This window comes from Nyctibius grandis, chromosome 4 (genome assembly GCF_013368605.1).
Source record: "Nyctibius grandis isolate bNycGra1 chromosome 4, bNycGra1.pri, whole genome shotgun sequence".
Classification (NCBI taxonomy): Eukaryota; Metazoa; Chordata; class Aves; order Nyctibiiformes; family Nyctibiidae; genus Nyctibius; species Nyctibius grandis.
Window position 1 is genome coordinate 20,639,395 of NC_090661.1, and position 15,281 is coordinate 20,654,675.

A 15,281-nucleotide genomic window follows, 5' to 3' on the forward strand; every position below is an offset into this window, starting at 1 on the left:
CTTTACTGTACAGTAAGTCTGTGCAATCTTCTACTTGAGCAGAGCACTTAGGAATGTTCCCTCTCTCATATGCTCACTGCATAGGATGCTCACAAATCCGCAGCCAAGCACCATTTTCATGGTGGTTTTAACGTTCCCTTTTCAGCCTCACAACCCGTTACACAGAACACAAAACTAGCTGATAGACCCCATCTGTAATATGCTTCCTCCAAGTCTTCAACCCACTAGATGTGCTGTGGTCACCCTAAACCTACCCAGCCATTGCATCTTTTCTTAGAAGTATCTTGGGAAATGAGAGACAAAGGCTAGACAGGGTCCCTGACAGTCAAATCACTATAAACTTCACAGATCTTTGTGAACTGAATTGCACAGCAAGAAACATCCCCAGGTTGTCAGGTTCTCATATATGTGACACAAACATTCATCTTCCCCTACTACTAAAGTTATAGAAACATCATGATCTGCCAATTCACATATAAACAATGAAAAAAATATTTTCTGCGGCAGGGGAAGGACAGAATAGACTGGGTTGTGCAAGCCCTGCCTACCTGATCAACTTGGGGGAATGCATTTAATTATCATTGAAGTGTCTGTAACACCAAAAATTTGTGTAGCAGCACAGTGCTATGGAGCTGTCTACCCTGGAAATGACTAAAAGCTTTTGTTCTGAATTCTCCAAGATGAGAAGGTTTTTCAGTGAACAAGAGCAATCCAGAGTTCCTGATGCCCACAGAGCTACTTGTACTTATTTCCACATCAGAGAAAAAGAAAAGCAGCTCTCATTAAGGGGTTGGCTCAACTATGAGCTAGTACGAATATCTACTCTAGGAAAACAGCTTCTACCTTTAAGGGCAGGATTCTCTTGCAATTTCTCCACCACCTGTTTCGTGATCTGCTTTCATTGCTTGATGGGGATTTAGCAAGACCTAAACTTGCTCTTGAGCATACTGGTCAGTAAATACCAACAACAGCTGGCAATGTTTACTTGCTGCATCAACCCCCTTTTCTTCAAATGCCCAGGTGAATTGTTTCTGCAAACCAACCAGGTGAATTATGTTTCTGCAAACCAACCACCCCCCACTAGAACGACCAAGACTGTCAGAGGACCATGCAGCATGAGTCTGCAAGCAGGAGCAGCAGGGAGACAGAAGAGCTGCAAGAAAAACTGACTATGGAGCAAAGTAGGGGAACTGGTATCCCAGAGCACACTACACGTCATCTATGAGGTAGTGAATAGAAAGCACGCAGATGCTCTGTTCAGCTCTCCACATCTTTTGCTGATACAGCCACGTACTTGCAGGGCACATCACCCAGTGAAACTGCAAGCGAGTTCTTGAGGAGACTGTATTACTGTTATTTGTCATCAGCTGTTTGCCGGTAAACTTCCTGCTACAAAGCAAGCCATCCTCCCTGTAACCCAACCTTTGATAACCCATTTTTATATGATACAGTACAATTAAAAATCCCATAAGACAATCCACCATAGCTGAGTCAGCACTCAAGAACGTCAGTATACTTACCAAAGTTCTTGTGTTCAACCGTCTGTGAACTAAAAGGCCAGGTCTGACAGGAGAGACTGTGCATTAGATACAGGCCTACCCATTTTTTAAAATATATACGCTCTGTACATGGGACACAGCTGGCCTTTAACAGTGCCTGGACATTGTAAAAACAAAATTACAATATGTTTAAATATGTTTAATTCTACACTTAATTCTCTGTTAAGAATACAGAAGTGAGATGAAGGCAGATTCTACCATCTGATTTGTAGTCTAACAAATTACTGAAATGCATTTGGAAGGATTTCTTTGAAAAAAAATTCTTCACTTCTGTGAGGGTCAGAGATGGGCCAAACCATTATGATCAGTTCACATCAAATTCACCCACCCGTCTCCACTAACGCTTTCACAACTGGGTAATACAGCAGTCATGTAACTCCAGGAGAGGGTTGGACTTGATATGAAAATACTGTGCAGCTAACAGTGGATTCAACTAACCCAACAGTCCATGTTTTATGATGCGACTTCTGTTTCTACACCCCTAGATACAAACCTCTAAACCTTAATCCGTGATTGAGTAAAAACACAAATATCATAGACCAAAGTGCCATACAGTTATGTCAACTATGACATTTTATACCTGTTTCAAAGAAATAGCTTATAAAAATGAGCCAATTTATAAATACAAACAAGTTCATTGTGCCCAGAAATTTCCTAACATTGTTTTATTAAAAACAAAAGAGCCAAAGATTGCCCTGATGCTCTTCACTGTTATAAAGCAGACTCTGAAGTATTAAGTGAACTACATATGAGCAAAGAACTCCAACTGATGCAGAGTTTAAAACTAGGTTTACAATTTCCTATTTTATTGGCATGGATGTATTTCTAAACTTAAAAACCCTTCTGGCAAGTTATCTCAATTTCTTATGACAAAATTTCTCACAACACACAAATATTTACAACATATACATATGTTTTTCAGTCTTTTACAACTGGTTCTTAAAAGACAAACAATTCATAGGTTACCACAGAACAAAAGCTGTGACTTAGTTGTTTTTAATTTCATAAAACTATCATAAGTTAAAGTGAATAGATTTTCTTTAAATTCCTTGTAGCATTTTACAAGTGCAACAGAAAAATATGAAGAACCAATTTAGGATAGCTGCAGTTCATTGGATAAATGTTGCCCGTTGTAATCACATTATTTCACAGCAAATTCTTGAAAAAATAAGCACCAATCATTCTTGCAAAGAACAATTTTATCTAAAAGTATTGAAAAGTGTTAAATACAAGGTGTTTAATTTACATAACAAGCAATAAATACACCATATCCAAACTTTTATTCTGCATACTGCTACCCTTGTACATATAATGTACTAAAAAGTCAGCAAATTGTCAACACCTTTTCATTTTTTTTTCTCTTTTTTTAAAGAAATCAATTTGACTTCCAACCAACGGTTTGCTACTATAACAAAGGCCACAAACAGTACGTCTGGGACAGCATACAGTGTTAAAACTGACAAACTCCGAGGGGGAAAAAAACATCTAGCAAATAAATCGAAAAGCTGTAGATCATTGCTGGTGATATTAACATATACTAGAAAACCTTAATATGCTGCTACTATTTTTTAAATTGTTTAGTCAAATATCGTAAGAGCAAACTAATGCTCTTATTGATCAAAAATAATTATGTAGCCACACTGTATTCTCATTGTCCTGCATGGAAAGATTTGATGCAATTTCGTAACTTTGCTTGAGCCTTTATTTTTACAACAGAGCATTACCTCTAACTCAGAATTGCACATAAGAAGGCTATTAAAAAGTACAATAAAAATCTGCACAAATCAGACTTAAGAAGAGTCAGTATGCTGTACACTTTCTACAATATTACGTTGATAGGTGAATAAACAATAAAGAAGTGCTGCCACTAAGTTTTCGAGAAAGTTCTTCAGTTGAGGAATAATCAAATGGAATTTTTGTTGGTTTTTTTTTTTGTTGTTGTTGTGTTTTTGTTTTTTTTATTTTCGTTTTTTTAAAAAAATGACATCTAGGTCAGTTTAAGACCTATAAGCTTATGCATTGAGCCTTAAAGACTGATCTTCTCTCCTCCTGGAAGAAATATCAATATCTATTGAATCCTTGCCAACAATAAGCCTTAATCTTTTCGCTGGAGGAAGAGGAATAAAGTCATCAAATTCATCATCATAGTCATCTTCCTCTTCATCATCCTCTTCTGATGAAGACTCATCTGCTGTTTCCTCTTCATAGTGACCATAATCATCTACTTCCATTCTTGACTCCAAAAGGGAGAGAGTTTCACTACAACACATACCATTTTCATGAAGGTCCTCAGGGTACGTCCCTCTGTTTTCTTCCTCTCTTTTTAGCTGTATTTTTAATTTTGTTGAACTATTGCCTGATCCTGAGTTAAACCCATTATTTAGCTTTGCTACATATAAATTATTATCTTTTTCATGGTCTTTACTTAATTTGATGCTTATTTTCGAAGAATTCATTCCATCACTTTCTTGGTCATTTGCCTTGCTACTGCTGTCATGGCGTCTACGAAGAGTCAGTTTAGGGATCCCAGAGCTATTTTCAAGAATAAGTTGTGCATCATACCTCGTGATTCGTCTTTTCTTTTTACTTTTTGCAGTTCTAAAGCTGTCTTTTGCTTTAAAATTGTCAGATGTTACAACAGCGCAGCCACCAGATCCAGGGATACAGTCTTTATACCCAACTGGTGTGTCCACCACACTATTCCTCTCTCCGAGATCTGAATGAGAACTAATCAAATCTGGTACTTCATCTTTCACAGGTGTATTGTGCGTAGTATCAGTTTCTTCTATTTTTGCAGATGGTTTCACAAGTTTTCCTTGTCGAGATTTCTTTTTTGACACGCCTGTGTCATTTTTCTGGCACCTAGTATCCCCTTTATGTGATGGTCCATGAGCCACGTCGTTTTCGTTTATCACATGAGACTGCTGCTCTAAAACGTCCGATTGTGTTCCGGTCAAATTATTCTTATAGCTATCCAACATATTTGGTTCAAGCTTTATGTCAGAGGTCTCCTTCAAATTCATCCTTGTTCTCATTGACCTCCTTGTTATGTATGTGCAGGGTGGTATATCACCATGCTCATGAGCACCTTTCACAGAATTCAGTTTATGTTCTCTTGCTGCATGCCTTGTTAAGCATCCACTAGAGACTGCAACTTTGACTGGTCCCTCCAATTCTTTATCCTTTTTAATGGGCAAGTTTTTATACAAAACTACTTTAGGCTCTTTGAGAACTAAATTTCCCATTTCGAGCTTTCTAGAACCATTCTTTTGCTCTGGCCTTTTGCACTGATTTCTCAACTTTATCTTTGAAAGTAAAGGCTTTGCAGGCTTTTTCAGTCTCTTTGGTACCCTGGAATTATTTATATGAGTTAGTTTAGATGAGGTAGAATTTGATGATGCTGGAATTCTTGATATAGACTGTCTCGTTAATGTTCTATTTTTGCTGTTCTTTTTTACGCCGATTGAAGATTTTCTGTTAGCTGCAAAAGAAAAGGGTGGCTTTGTTATGACACTGCTTTATCCAGTGTCCCACTCCCAAATACTGTAGTTATTTCATTTATTTTAAAGACTTCATCAAAATCTGTGAAACAGGCTAGACAGTACACAGTAAGGAGTGAGACTGATTAACTTGCAACTCGGACATGAAAAGAATTGTCAAACAAGTCAAAAGTACACCTAAATTCCAGCTACACTTCCCTCACTGCCCCCAATATACCAAGTTTGCTTTTTACTGAATTTCTTCTTCTACTGTTTTGTTTTTGGTTTTTTTTTTTTTGTGTGTGGTTTTTTTGTTTGTTTGTGGTTTTTTTTTTTAAACCTTCCCACATTATCCACAGTTTTTACTGAGTATTATTCCAGAAAAATCTGAGGATCAGCATGCGCTAGTATTAACCCCAGAATTTTTTCTTACGGGGGAAGAAAAAAGCCCCAAAACCTTAACTACTCCAACAGTTTCAGTTTCAGGTATCCACCTGTCACCTGTCACTGTCATAAGCACAGGAATTTTGTCTGCAAAGCTGCAACTCTAAAGCTTAGTAATTAGACATCATAAGAGGGTTTGGAGAAGTGTGGTGTTTGGTTTTTCTTTTTTTTAAAATATCAGAGCAGCAAACAGGAGCCAGATGGAACCATAATATTTTACATGGCTCCAAACTTGTTCGCTAGTTAAGTCAAAGTGTAAGATATTTATATTTTGCCTATACTGAGGGTGGCGGCGGTGGGGAAGGGGGAAAAGTAAATAAATGATACTCCCTACTCCATGAAGAGAAGTCTCTCAAGAGCACCACAAACAAAAATCCCTTCCAAATTCTTCTGAAATTACTAACTATACACTTTCACTTCAGAAAGGTACCTGAACTATCAGTCCTGGATGTGGAGAGGGAATAGCTGCCCAATTTAAAGGATCTCTAAAGGAAACGACTATTTGTTCAACAATTGCTACTAAGATTATTTATTTAAAACCTGTTTTCCTACAGAATGTAACTCAAACTATAGAAGTCTTCTTTCCTAAACCATACTACTGCATGTGATAGCTTACCATATTTTGAGATACCTACATTATTGATAGAACTTTAACTGACATGTTTAGAAATATGACACTAACTACTTGCTTTTGATATAAATAAAACAAAACAAGAACATACCACCTGTTGTTCTTGAAACACTTAAGGAAAACCGTGAATTTGCTATTTAAATTGCCTTAAGATTCTTGAATAAATTACAATACCTGACCAGTACCTGAGATGTATCTCAACACTAAGAGGAATTCCATCACAGTGAAAGTTTTTCATGTTTTTATGAAACCTTCAATCCTGCACTCCAAGCTTTTCCCCTTACTTACTTGCATTAGCTTTTTCCTGAGTGGTATCTGCATCAGTGTTAGAGCTGACAGACTGGCTGTCTGAATTTTTGCTGCTGTCACCCAACTTTTTAAGTCTGTTCAATCGTTTATCCGTTTCTCTCAGTCCATATTTACTATTAATCACAGGAGTAGGTGCTGGCAATCCCACTCTTGATTTAAAAGCACCAGTTCCACGTCTACAAAGAAAAAGAGGACACAATGTATTAATAAATATTAATATAAACTTAGAACTTCCATATACAATACTTTGATTCCCAGGTATATTTGGATAAACAATACCAATAACCACTGAATTTATTAGCATTTTGTGGGCTGTTTTAATAAGGTATCTATATACTTATCTCATTTTAGTAATATGTGCAGAGAAACCTCCCACTTATTTCTTGCAAGAAGAAAAATTGCAAAAGTAGGTTTCCCTTGCTTTACGTCTATTTTACTATCATTTCATAGTAAAATTATACAGGTGAAAATGAAATACGGTAGTTCAAAATACTACTTCCATTAGCTTAGATAACAACTTAAATTTTTCCTAATCACATCAGGCTAGTAAAAAAATGCCAGCTTCAGTTACAATGCTTGTTACAGCATCAGCAAGAGTTGAAAAGTACAGAAAGTGGAATAAAATTATCACATAGTACTGTGTTCCGTCATAACTGAAAGACTCCAGTATGTATTTACCATGAAAATGAAATGGCTGAGCAAACCTAGAACTTTTTCTTTTTTTTTTTTTTTAAAGTAAATCACAGAAAAGGATGAAGATTAATTAAGACTCCTGTACTTGCACTTCAACCACGACTACTAGGATTCCTTTGATACTCTTACATAATCCAGTACACTTGCACTTCGCAGAATTACTGAAGATAACTTCAGTTTGGATTCCAGTGTGTTGCACTGGAAGAAAATCTACAAAACAACCAAAATTGCACCAAAATGATCAGACAGGATCTCAAGCTCTGCAAGGTCTATTATTATGCATACACAATACTTGTTCTCAAATCAACTGGTATTTCTTTGATACGGAACATTCTTTCAGTATTATTTTGTATTCTGCAAATTACAGTCATCTTAAGATACTAAACTGAACTTAGAACAAGCAACAGCCAGTTCAGGTCAGAAAGCAATGGTGCTATAAACAACCACAACTGTCTTGACATGTTATCTTTGGTGCCCAGTTGTCTCGGTCAGCCAACATGAACAGCAGGCTCACCTAAAAAGAGTACATGCACATATGTAAAGATACGCAAATTTTCTCGGTGATGACTTTTGGAGGCTTGAAAAAAAATTGTACAGCGCCAAACTTCCCACAGCTCCCAAACATACCCCACAGATTCTTAGAAGTCTAGCATTTTAACATTACAAATTAACATCCTTTACATCACAGTCAAAACTGGGTCACCTAAAGATGATTTTTGTGATGTACAAAGGGACAGTTGCCTCATCTGTGTTGGTAAGGACTCATTTTTCCTTGCTTAGCCACCCTAAATTCAAATCTCTCTATTTGATTGCTGTAACACAGCCTTGTGACTGAAAAGCAGATAGCTAAAGTTAGAACTACCCAAACGTTAGCTTTCAAATAGAACATTTTCATGTACTTAAAATACGAAGATGAGAAGTTAGTGAAAATGTTCAGACACACAAAACTGGTTTGTCCTGAAAGAGAAAGTATGTCCGTGTGATTGTTGATTTTAATGTAAAAGGAACTGGAGCAAAAAGAAACATATTACTCCAAGTAACAAGGAAAGAACAATCATGGTGCCGATTTATTCAATACTAAACAGTTCCCAGGACTGAAGAACATTTTTACTAGCAGCTCTCTAGGTCTGAGACCGTACCCTTCACTTGGAATGATCCACCAACATCATATGAGCTTGGAGGTCCACACCAGAAGGTTTTCCCCTGAATTGCAAGAATTGCTAGTGACCAAACTAGCTAGTAAAAATGAATGTAGGATTATTAAACTATTTATATGTAGGTGCACTAAGCTATTTCTCAGTATGATTAATATTTTGTCCTTTATAGTTTTTTTCCTCTCTACAGTTAGGTCAAACAGTAACCTGTTACAGGTTCTGTGTAGTTCCTCTTGGAACTAGGTAAAGCTTTCACAAATGATGTTGAGCCTCCATGCTCACAGTAGGCAGAAGTTTCAACATTGCAAAAACCAACTGTGAAATTCTTTCAACTGATTTTGGGAAGAAACTAGGTTGGGACAGCACAGGTGAAAAACAAATATAACAACAACTTTGCTGCTATTGTGCAATGACAGATATCGGCAAGTACTGTCCAAACCAGTAGATCTTTACGAACACACAACCCCCCCCAGGGTGAAATAACATAGGCTGAAAACTACTTTGCCCATTCCCAGCAGAAGAGAATTTCAGGTCAACACAGAAAACATTAGTGGAATTTGCTTTTTCTAGTGCAAAAAAGAGCAAAGGTTGGTTGTCAGTTGCTAATGGTCTTCTAGCAGCTACAACTGCTTTTCCTTCCAATTCTAATTTATTCAGTACAAATATTTTTAAGAATCTACATTTTTTTCCTGTTATTCTCATTTTATTCTATCTCCAGGAAAGAGAATCGAAAGAAAAGCAGAATGCAGGAGTTCTCAGGAAACATGACCATTCAGTAACAATATAAAAAAAAAAATCATTACAACAAATAGCTAGGAAGCAATTATGATGTGTCCAAAAGTCCAAGTACTCATAATCAAGGACTTTCACAAAATATATCATGAATATGCCCAATGCCATTTGAAAGTTATTTAGATCAATGCATACCTTTCACAGGTGTAACATTCGCAGTATTCATTATTTTCTCCAAAAAACCCATCTCCGTAGTAACAAGAGATTTCTTCTCCAGGTTCAATATCTCTTAGAGCTTTCACACATGCTGTATCTCTGCCCGTTGATACAAACTGGAGAAGGAGACAACAGGAAGGGGAGGAAAAAAAACAACCAAACAAAAAAAGGTTAATCATTAAGGTTGAGCAGTATCTGAATAAGAAAAACCAAAAGTAAAACAGTTGGGGAGGAAAAGGTACAGGGACAAAGGGGAAAAAAATGTGGGGTGCTTTATTTATTTACTCTTAATTTCTTGCTTACCTTACAGTTAGGTCTGCAATCTGAAAAAGGTCCAAAAGATAAAGTCAATTAACTGTTGATAAGACCTGAAACATGAATAGTTGTAGATATCTAAAGTAAGGATTCACTCTGACTTCAGTAACTGTAGAATCTCAACTAAATACTGGGAGTTATGTTAGTATTGCACAAAGCTATACATCAAAACACACCTATTTTGATATAGTTTGGTTTCTGAGGTCTTACCTATGCTATCACAAATGTTCAGTTTCCCTCCTCTTTAAGGTAATAGGATTTATCTTAAATCCTACCTATTTTTCCTTCAGCATACAAATGCAACAGAACCAGTTAGGCTTCTGTGCAAAAGGTTAAAGAAAGCATAAGAAGTTCACTTAAGAAATACATTACTGTTGACTAAGTTCACAAAGAATTCAAGGTAATCCACAATATGCTCCACTAATTTAGCTGCCAGTTCCAAAGTCTCTGTGAAGGAAGAAGGCTCACTTCGTAGAGCCTTCTGTGAGTTTCCCAGTTCACAGCTGATCAGCTCTGGTCTGGGAAAATCCTAACAGGATTTTGTCCTACAGTAATCCAGTATGCCGGACTCAGACATTTTCTCTAAAGTCCTGTGTTGTTCAGCTCACATATAACAACACTTCTGAGTAGAATCGCGTATGTCCTTTAACATGCTTCCTATACTTACTACTCACCATGATTGATAAATGCAGCAGGACCAAGCCACAGTTGTGCACAGTTTTTCCGTGTGGAATACATGACACTGAAGTCATTTTCCCCATGTCTCAGCAGCATGTTTTCTTCCATTTCCGATAGTTCAGCAATACAGCCCACAAGTAGTTCTATTTTATCATTTCGTTTCCTTTAGTGTAAAAAGAGTAGCAGAAATAAGAATACATATGCCAAAATTACAAAGTAATTTCAGAAAAAGAAAAGTTGTCAATAACAGGAAGTGTTTTGTAAACCATTTCTCAATCCCTATAAACTTCATGTTTTAATTCAGTTAGAGACAGAATATTAGGCTAAACAGACTTTTTATCAGACATTAAATAAATGTTTTAATGCTACTATATAGTATCAATTACATCAAGTCTGACAGACATTACCACCATTATTTCTACAATTTCCTGAGACCGCAAGCAAGAAATTGCAGGAGTTGTTTACTTCAGCTTCTACAGCTGTTAAAACCAAAAGCAAGATTTTTTCCATTTGTGCACACTCCCTCCTCATCAGCACTTAAGACATTTTAACTTCCTCCAGTTGCTTTTGTTTGCATTTTCTATACTTCTTCCTTTGGCCAGGAAAACACTGCATAGTGAAGATGCTTAGAACTCCATGGCTTCTTAAAAAAGGCCCAGTATTCACTCAAAAAAAGGCCAGAATTCAGGCAATATGTTTTCCCCTCTCACAACTACTTCTTCAGCATCAAGCTGGTCCTTGAAGTAGACCATTTGGGAGGGGGGGTGGTGTGGACACAGACAACACACAGCGACCAACACAAACCAACAAAACCACAATGCCTTGATGTGCAGACAGACAATTTGCCACCATAAATATAGCACATCAGAGATACTGAATACTCAGCCTAGGAAGAAGCACACAATTTCCATTATCTTGCAAGTGCATTGTTTTCATTGCTCTTTAGAGGGGCCGTTCAAAATTTTGGCCAGATTACTCTGACACAGATAAAATGGAGATACTAAATATACACGAAGGACACAAACTAGAAGTCAAGCTTTTTAAGCGTGAAATTCTCCTTCTATATAGTGTGCTGAGAACTCTTATCAGTTTTGAGTCTCAATAGTTTTCCAGATATTGGCAGGGTTCAGAAGCAGCCCTCCTGTCTTGCTCTCTCTCTCAGGTCACTCACGATATTAAGCATGAAAAGTTAATTCATTTTCAACACCCTTAAATACAAAGCTGACCCCGAAGAATCAGCCAAGGGGAGAATTCAAACTGAAAAAAAAACAACCCAAAATGTACTGATACCATGATTGTGGAATTTCCAGCTACAGTCATGAAGAGCTAGAAATTGGCCTCAGCCTTCTTAAAGCCTACTCTCCCACACGTTGGAAGCTGTAGCCCCACAGTAACACCATGCTCACTTGGTACGCTGCCAGCGTAATGTCTAGCCACTCAATCCTAGCCCACATATAACAGCATATCAATCTCAGATGTGCTGTTATGAGTATGTACTGCCACAAAGCAAAACAAATATAAATTATGGGGGGGAGGGGAGGGAGAAGGAAGGGGAAAATGTATTTTAAAATCTGAATGAACCCAGGGATCCGCTGGTGCTGCCATGGACATGCTTATAATGAAACTCAGATGTGCCAAAATGAGACAGGGAAGATACACTGGGGTTCCAATTTTTTGTTTCCAGAACAGATTTCTCTTGCATAATCAAAATATGCAAAACATAGTTTCACAAAGGTGAAAAACTTATTTCCCCCAGGATTATTTGTTGTATAACAAATCCAGCATAATGTGAGTTTTGACACAGCTGTGTTTCTCACAGGAGGCCAGCAACTCATGATTAGAGGAAAATAATTATCTGACTGAAAACAAGATGAAAAAACCTTGTATATACTGAAAACCGTACGGCTATGTCTAAATATACAAAGGGAAGTCTTCCAGATGCACGCGTTGTGTGTTAAGGATTTAGAAATTAAATTTGGTGCCTGTTTTTGCTAAGTAAAAATTTGTACAAAACTTTGTATTTCACTCGTTGCAGTTTTAATTCTAAATCATACTTTTTAAGTATCTTTTTTAGAACCTTTCAAAATAATTGACAGGAATAGAACGCAACAGTAAACCATATTTCTTACCATTCTTTTGTTGCAACAATTTTGGCTCCATTTTGCTCAGAAGAATACCGATTACAAGGCAGTATCTCAAACCCACTGTCAGTTGCAAACATTCGTAAATAAATAAATACCTGCAATGAAGGAAAACAGTACTTTTCTGTTACAAGCAAAACAAAAGCAGTGAGGAACTTTATATAAAAATAACGAAAGTAAATGAACTGCACAAAAAAAAACACACAAAAAATGGATATTGCAATGGGGTGTTGTTTGCTGAAAGGCATTCCTGATTATAAATTTTAGCTATACACTTTATGCTAATTTACTTCTTCAAAGTGACTTGCAGGAATCCTCACATGGATAACGTGACTATCCAGAGAGTTTAAAACAATTAAAGATGCCTCAAACAGTACAAAATTGGCCCAACCAATGAAAATCGATAATTTTTTCTTAAAGTCACTGAGAAGCTGCATTCAAGAATTCTTCTCAGATCTTTAAGAACCACTGAGACCTAACAATCTACAGGATCCAATTTAATTCTTTCCAGTTCTCAAAGATATTACTTCTATGACAAATCTAGATACTGAATTCAGGGATTGCTGGATCAATTCTTTTTAGTTGAAGTGCGGTTGCATTACTCAAAAAACACTTCGGGAAAGCAGAATTTGCTGCCTACTTTTTTCTACACTACTAGATTTGATGCACTTTAAAGTAGGCCAGATTCCTTTTGGTTGTATCTGAAAACAATGCACCCATTCCTGAAGTGTTTGTTGTTTTTGGTTTTTTTTTAAGTAAAAAAAATACTATGATTTCTTTGGAACTTTGAGAGTCAACAACCTTTATGCTACACACAAAATGGATCCGGGGTGTGCGAAGTGTAGGAAGAGGAATAGCACTCCTACATAAAGTCCCTATACCCAAAGCAACTGAGGTACTTTGAGGTACCAAGGCTTCTCCCCTTTCCTTCACCTTTCTTTGTCACGTAATTTGATGTACAAAAGCTGTAAGTAAAAAAAAAAAAAACCAACCAAAAAAACCCCCAAAACACAACACAAACCAACCATACAAAAAAAAAGTAGGGGGGTGCACCCTTCTGAAGAAGGAAAGAAGTCCTCGAAACTCTTGTCTCCTGGAAGTACGTCTTCTCTCTTCTGCTTATGACTTAAGACAACAACAAAAGAGGCAAATGTGTTTTCCTTTCTACATGTCTATTAAATAAAAGGCAACGGTATGTTAACCCAAAAGAAAAAAAAAAGGGGGGGTGGGTGGCACAAGCTAGCTGGGTTTTAAAAGACAAAGGAAGTTTCTGTTAAAAAGCAATCAAACAAATAACATAGAGCAGTGGATCATTTCCTTTACTACTGCTACATTCCTAAGAAATTTTTACATTTTCATAGCCTTTCAACCATCTGAAAAAGCACATTAATTACAAATACACCTACATGTTCCTTGAACAACCTTTCCTGCATTTTGTTCTTGTTAAGAAAATAGTGCCGGGCCCAGTCACCTGACGTCAAGGACTTGAAGGCTTTTTCTAAGTGCTCATCTTTCTTGAAACGTTCAATCACCTCTTTTAGTTCTTCTTGCCTTCCTTTAATAGGTCGAAATCTGAAATAAAGAAGAAAGCTATTCCAGTCCACCGTTACTAATTCTCAGTTCTTCCTCACAGTTACTCACAGCACAGAGTTCTTTTGCTAGCCATATAAATATTTAACTCCTAGCATAACGAAACTGACCATTATGTACTCAAATCACAGGCCCTCATTTCCTGAGGTAATGGTAGAGGTAAGGTAATGCCAAGCATACTACTTGGAACATTAAAACCCTCCATTCTGCTGAAAAGCAGAATTTATTTACAAAACAAATCTCTGGTAAGATTAACCAACACAGAACAATATTTTGCTGTTTTCAAAGCCTGTCATTTGGAACAAAGCAGCTAAAAACTAGTATAATAAAAGTGTTACTGTCCTTACTTTCCTAATAAATTTACTATCATTAAAAGTACATGTGCAAAAAACCTAGCAAATAAACTAGATGCTGTAAGTTTCCTAATTAACACTGGTATCAAGGGATCTATGCACAGTTCTGGCTTTTGTAGCTGGGTTGGGAGGGAGATGTATGTGATTTTAAATTTAAGCCCTCTACAACCTCATATACTACGCTGAATTTTTTAAATAGCGAGCAAACAACTAGTGCAGCTGAAAAGACTGAGTAAGAAATCTCAAAACAGAAAAAATGTGCAACTATCTTGAATAGTGATTTCAAATCAACTTTTGCCCAATGCAAAGTCTTATTATATTGACAGATCCACCATATGGGTTTGTGTAGACTGCAAACTTAACATTTGCATTCATATAAAACACACCTCTTAATGACTGCACAAGAAGTACCTATAAATAGTAGCACACGGCATAGATATTACATCTGTGGAAGACTGAGGTTCCAGAAGTTAGTGCAATCATTAAGAATTTTTCCCCCAAATATTGGCTACAGGAAACAGGTAGCTGAAAATCATGGGTAGATAAAATATGAAAATAAACCCCTGTACATTAGCAGAGAATTCTGCCTTCTTCCCAAAGCTTGAGATTTAAGAAAATCTATCCTTCATATCTTCAACAGGAAAAACTGGTTACAGAAAAAAACTTATATGACTACAGGAAGCAGGAGCTCTATTTCTGAGCTGCAAAACTACCAAGAGAAAGCAGAACTTAATTAAAGATTATGCCAAATCTCTATAAATTGCACATACCAATATATGCTCACTCTGCTTTGGGGCGGAGGTGGGTGCGTGTACTTTTAAGTGTATGACACACCCCAGGGGACTCTTCACAAAGATATAAATGTTCTAGGGTCATGAGAAACAGTTTTCTGCAGTTCCTTTTACAACTCACACATTTTGCTTACACAGTGCATGACAAAAGCATTAAACAAGCTAACAGCTTTTGATTAAATCCATAAGACTAAGT

At 36.8% G+C, this 15,281-nt stretch overlaps 1 protein-coding gene across 4 annotated transcripts in view; it reads right to left on the minus strand.

The window, feature by feature from the left end:
- Nucleotides 1-2,209: 2,209 nt before the first annotated feature.
- The window catches only part of KMT5B (lysine methyltransferase 5B), a 32,417-nt gene continuing 19,345 nt past the window's right edge, over nucleotides 2,210-15,281 (minus strand). For 3 of the 4 annotated variants that reach the window (XM_068399815.1, XM_068399816.1, XM_068399817.1), the window contains exons 4-10: nucleotides 13,758-13,923; nucleotides 12,340-12,449; nucleotides 10,207-10,373; nucleotides 9,521-9,540; nucleotides 9,197-9,333; nucleotides 6,402-6,598; nucleotides 2,210-5,040 (exon numbers count right to left, since the gene is read on the minus strand). In XM_068399815.1, the coding sequence (XP_068255916.1) occupies nucleotides 3,572-5,040; nucleotides 6,402-6,598; nucleotides 9,197-9,333; nucleotides 9,521-9,540; nucleotides 10,207-10,373; nucleotides 12,340-12,449; nucleotides 13,758-13,923 (2,266 nt within the window). In that variant the 3' untranslated portion in view covers nucleotides 2,210-3,571. The remainder of the gene's footprint in view (nucleotides 5,041-6,401; nucleotides 6,599-9,196; nucleotides 9,334-9,520; nucleotides 9,541-10,206; nucleotides 10,374-12,339; nucleotides 12,450-13,757; nucleotides 13,924-15,281) is intronic. The other variant, XM_068399818.1, reaches the window with a different exon arrangement.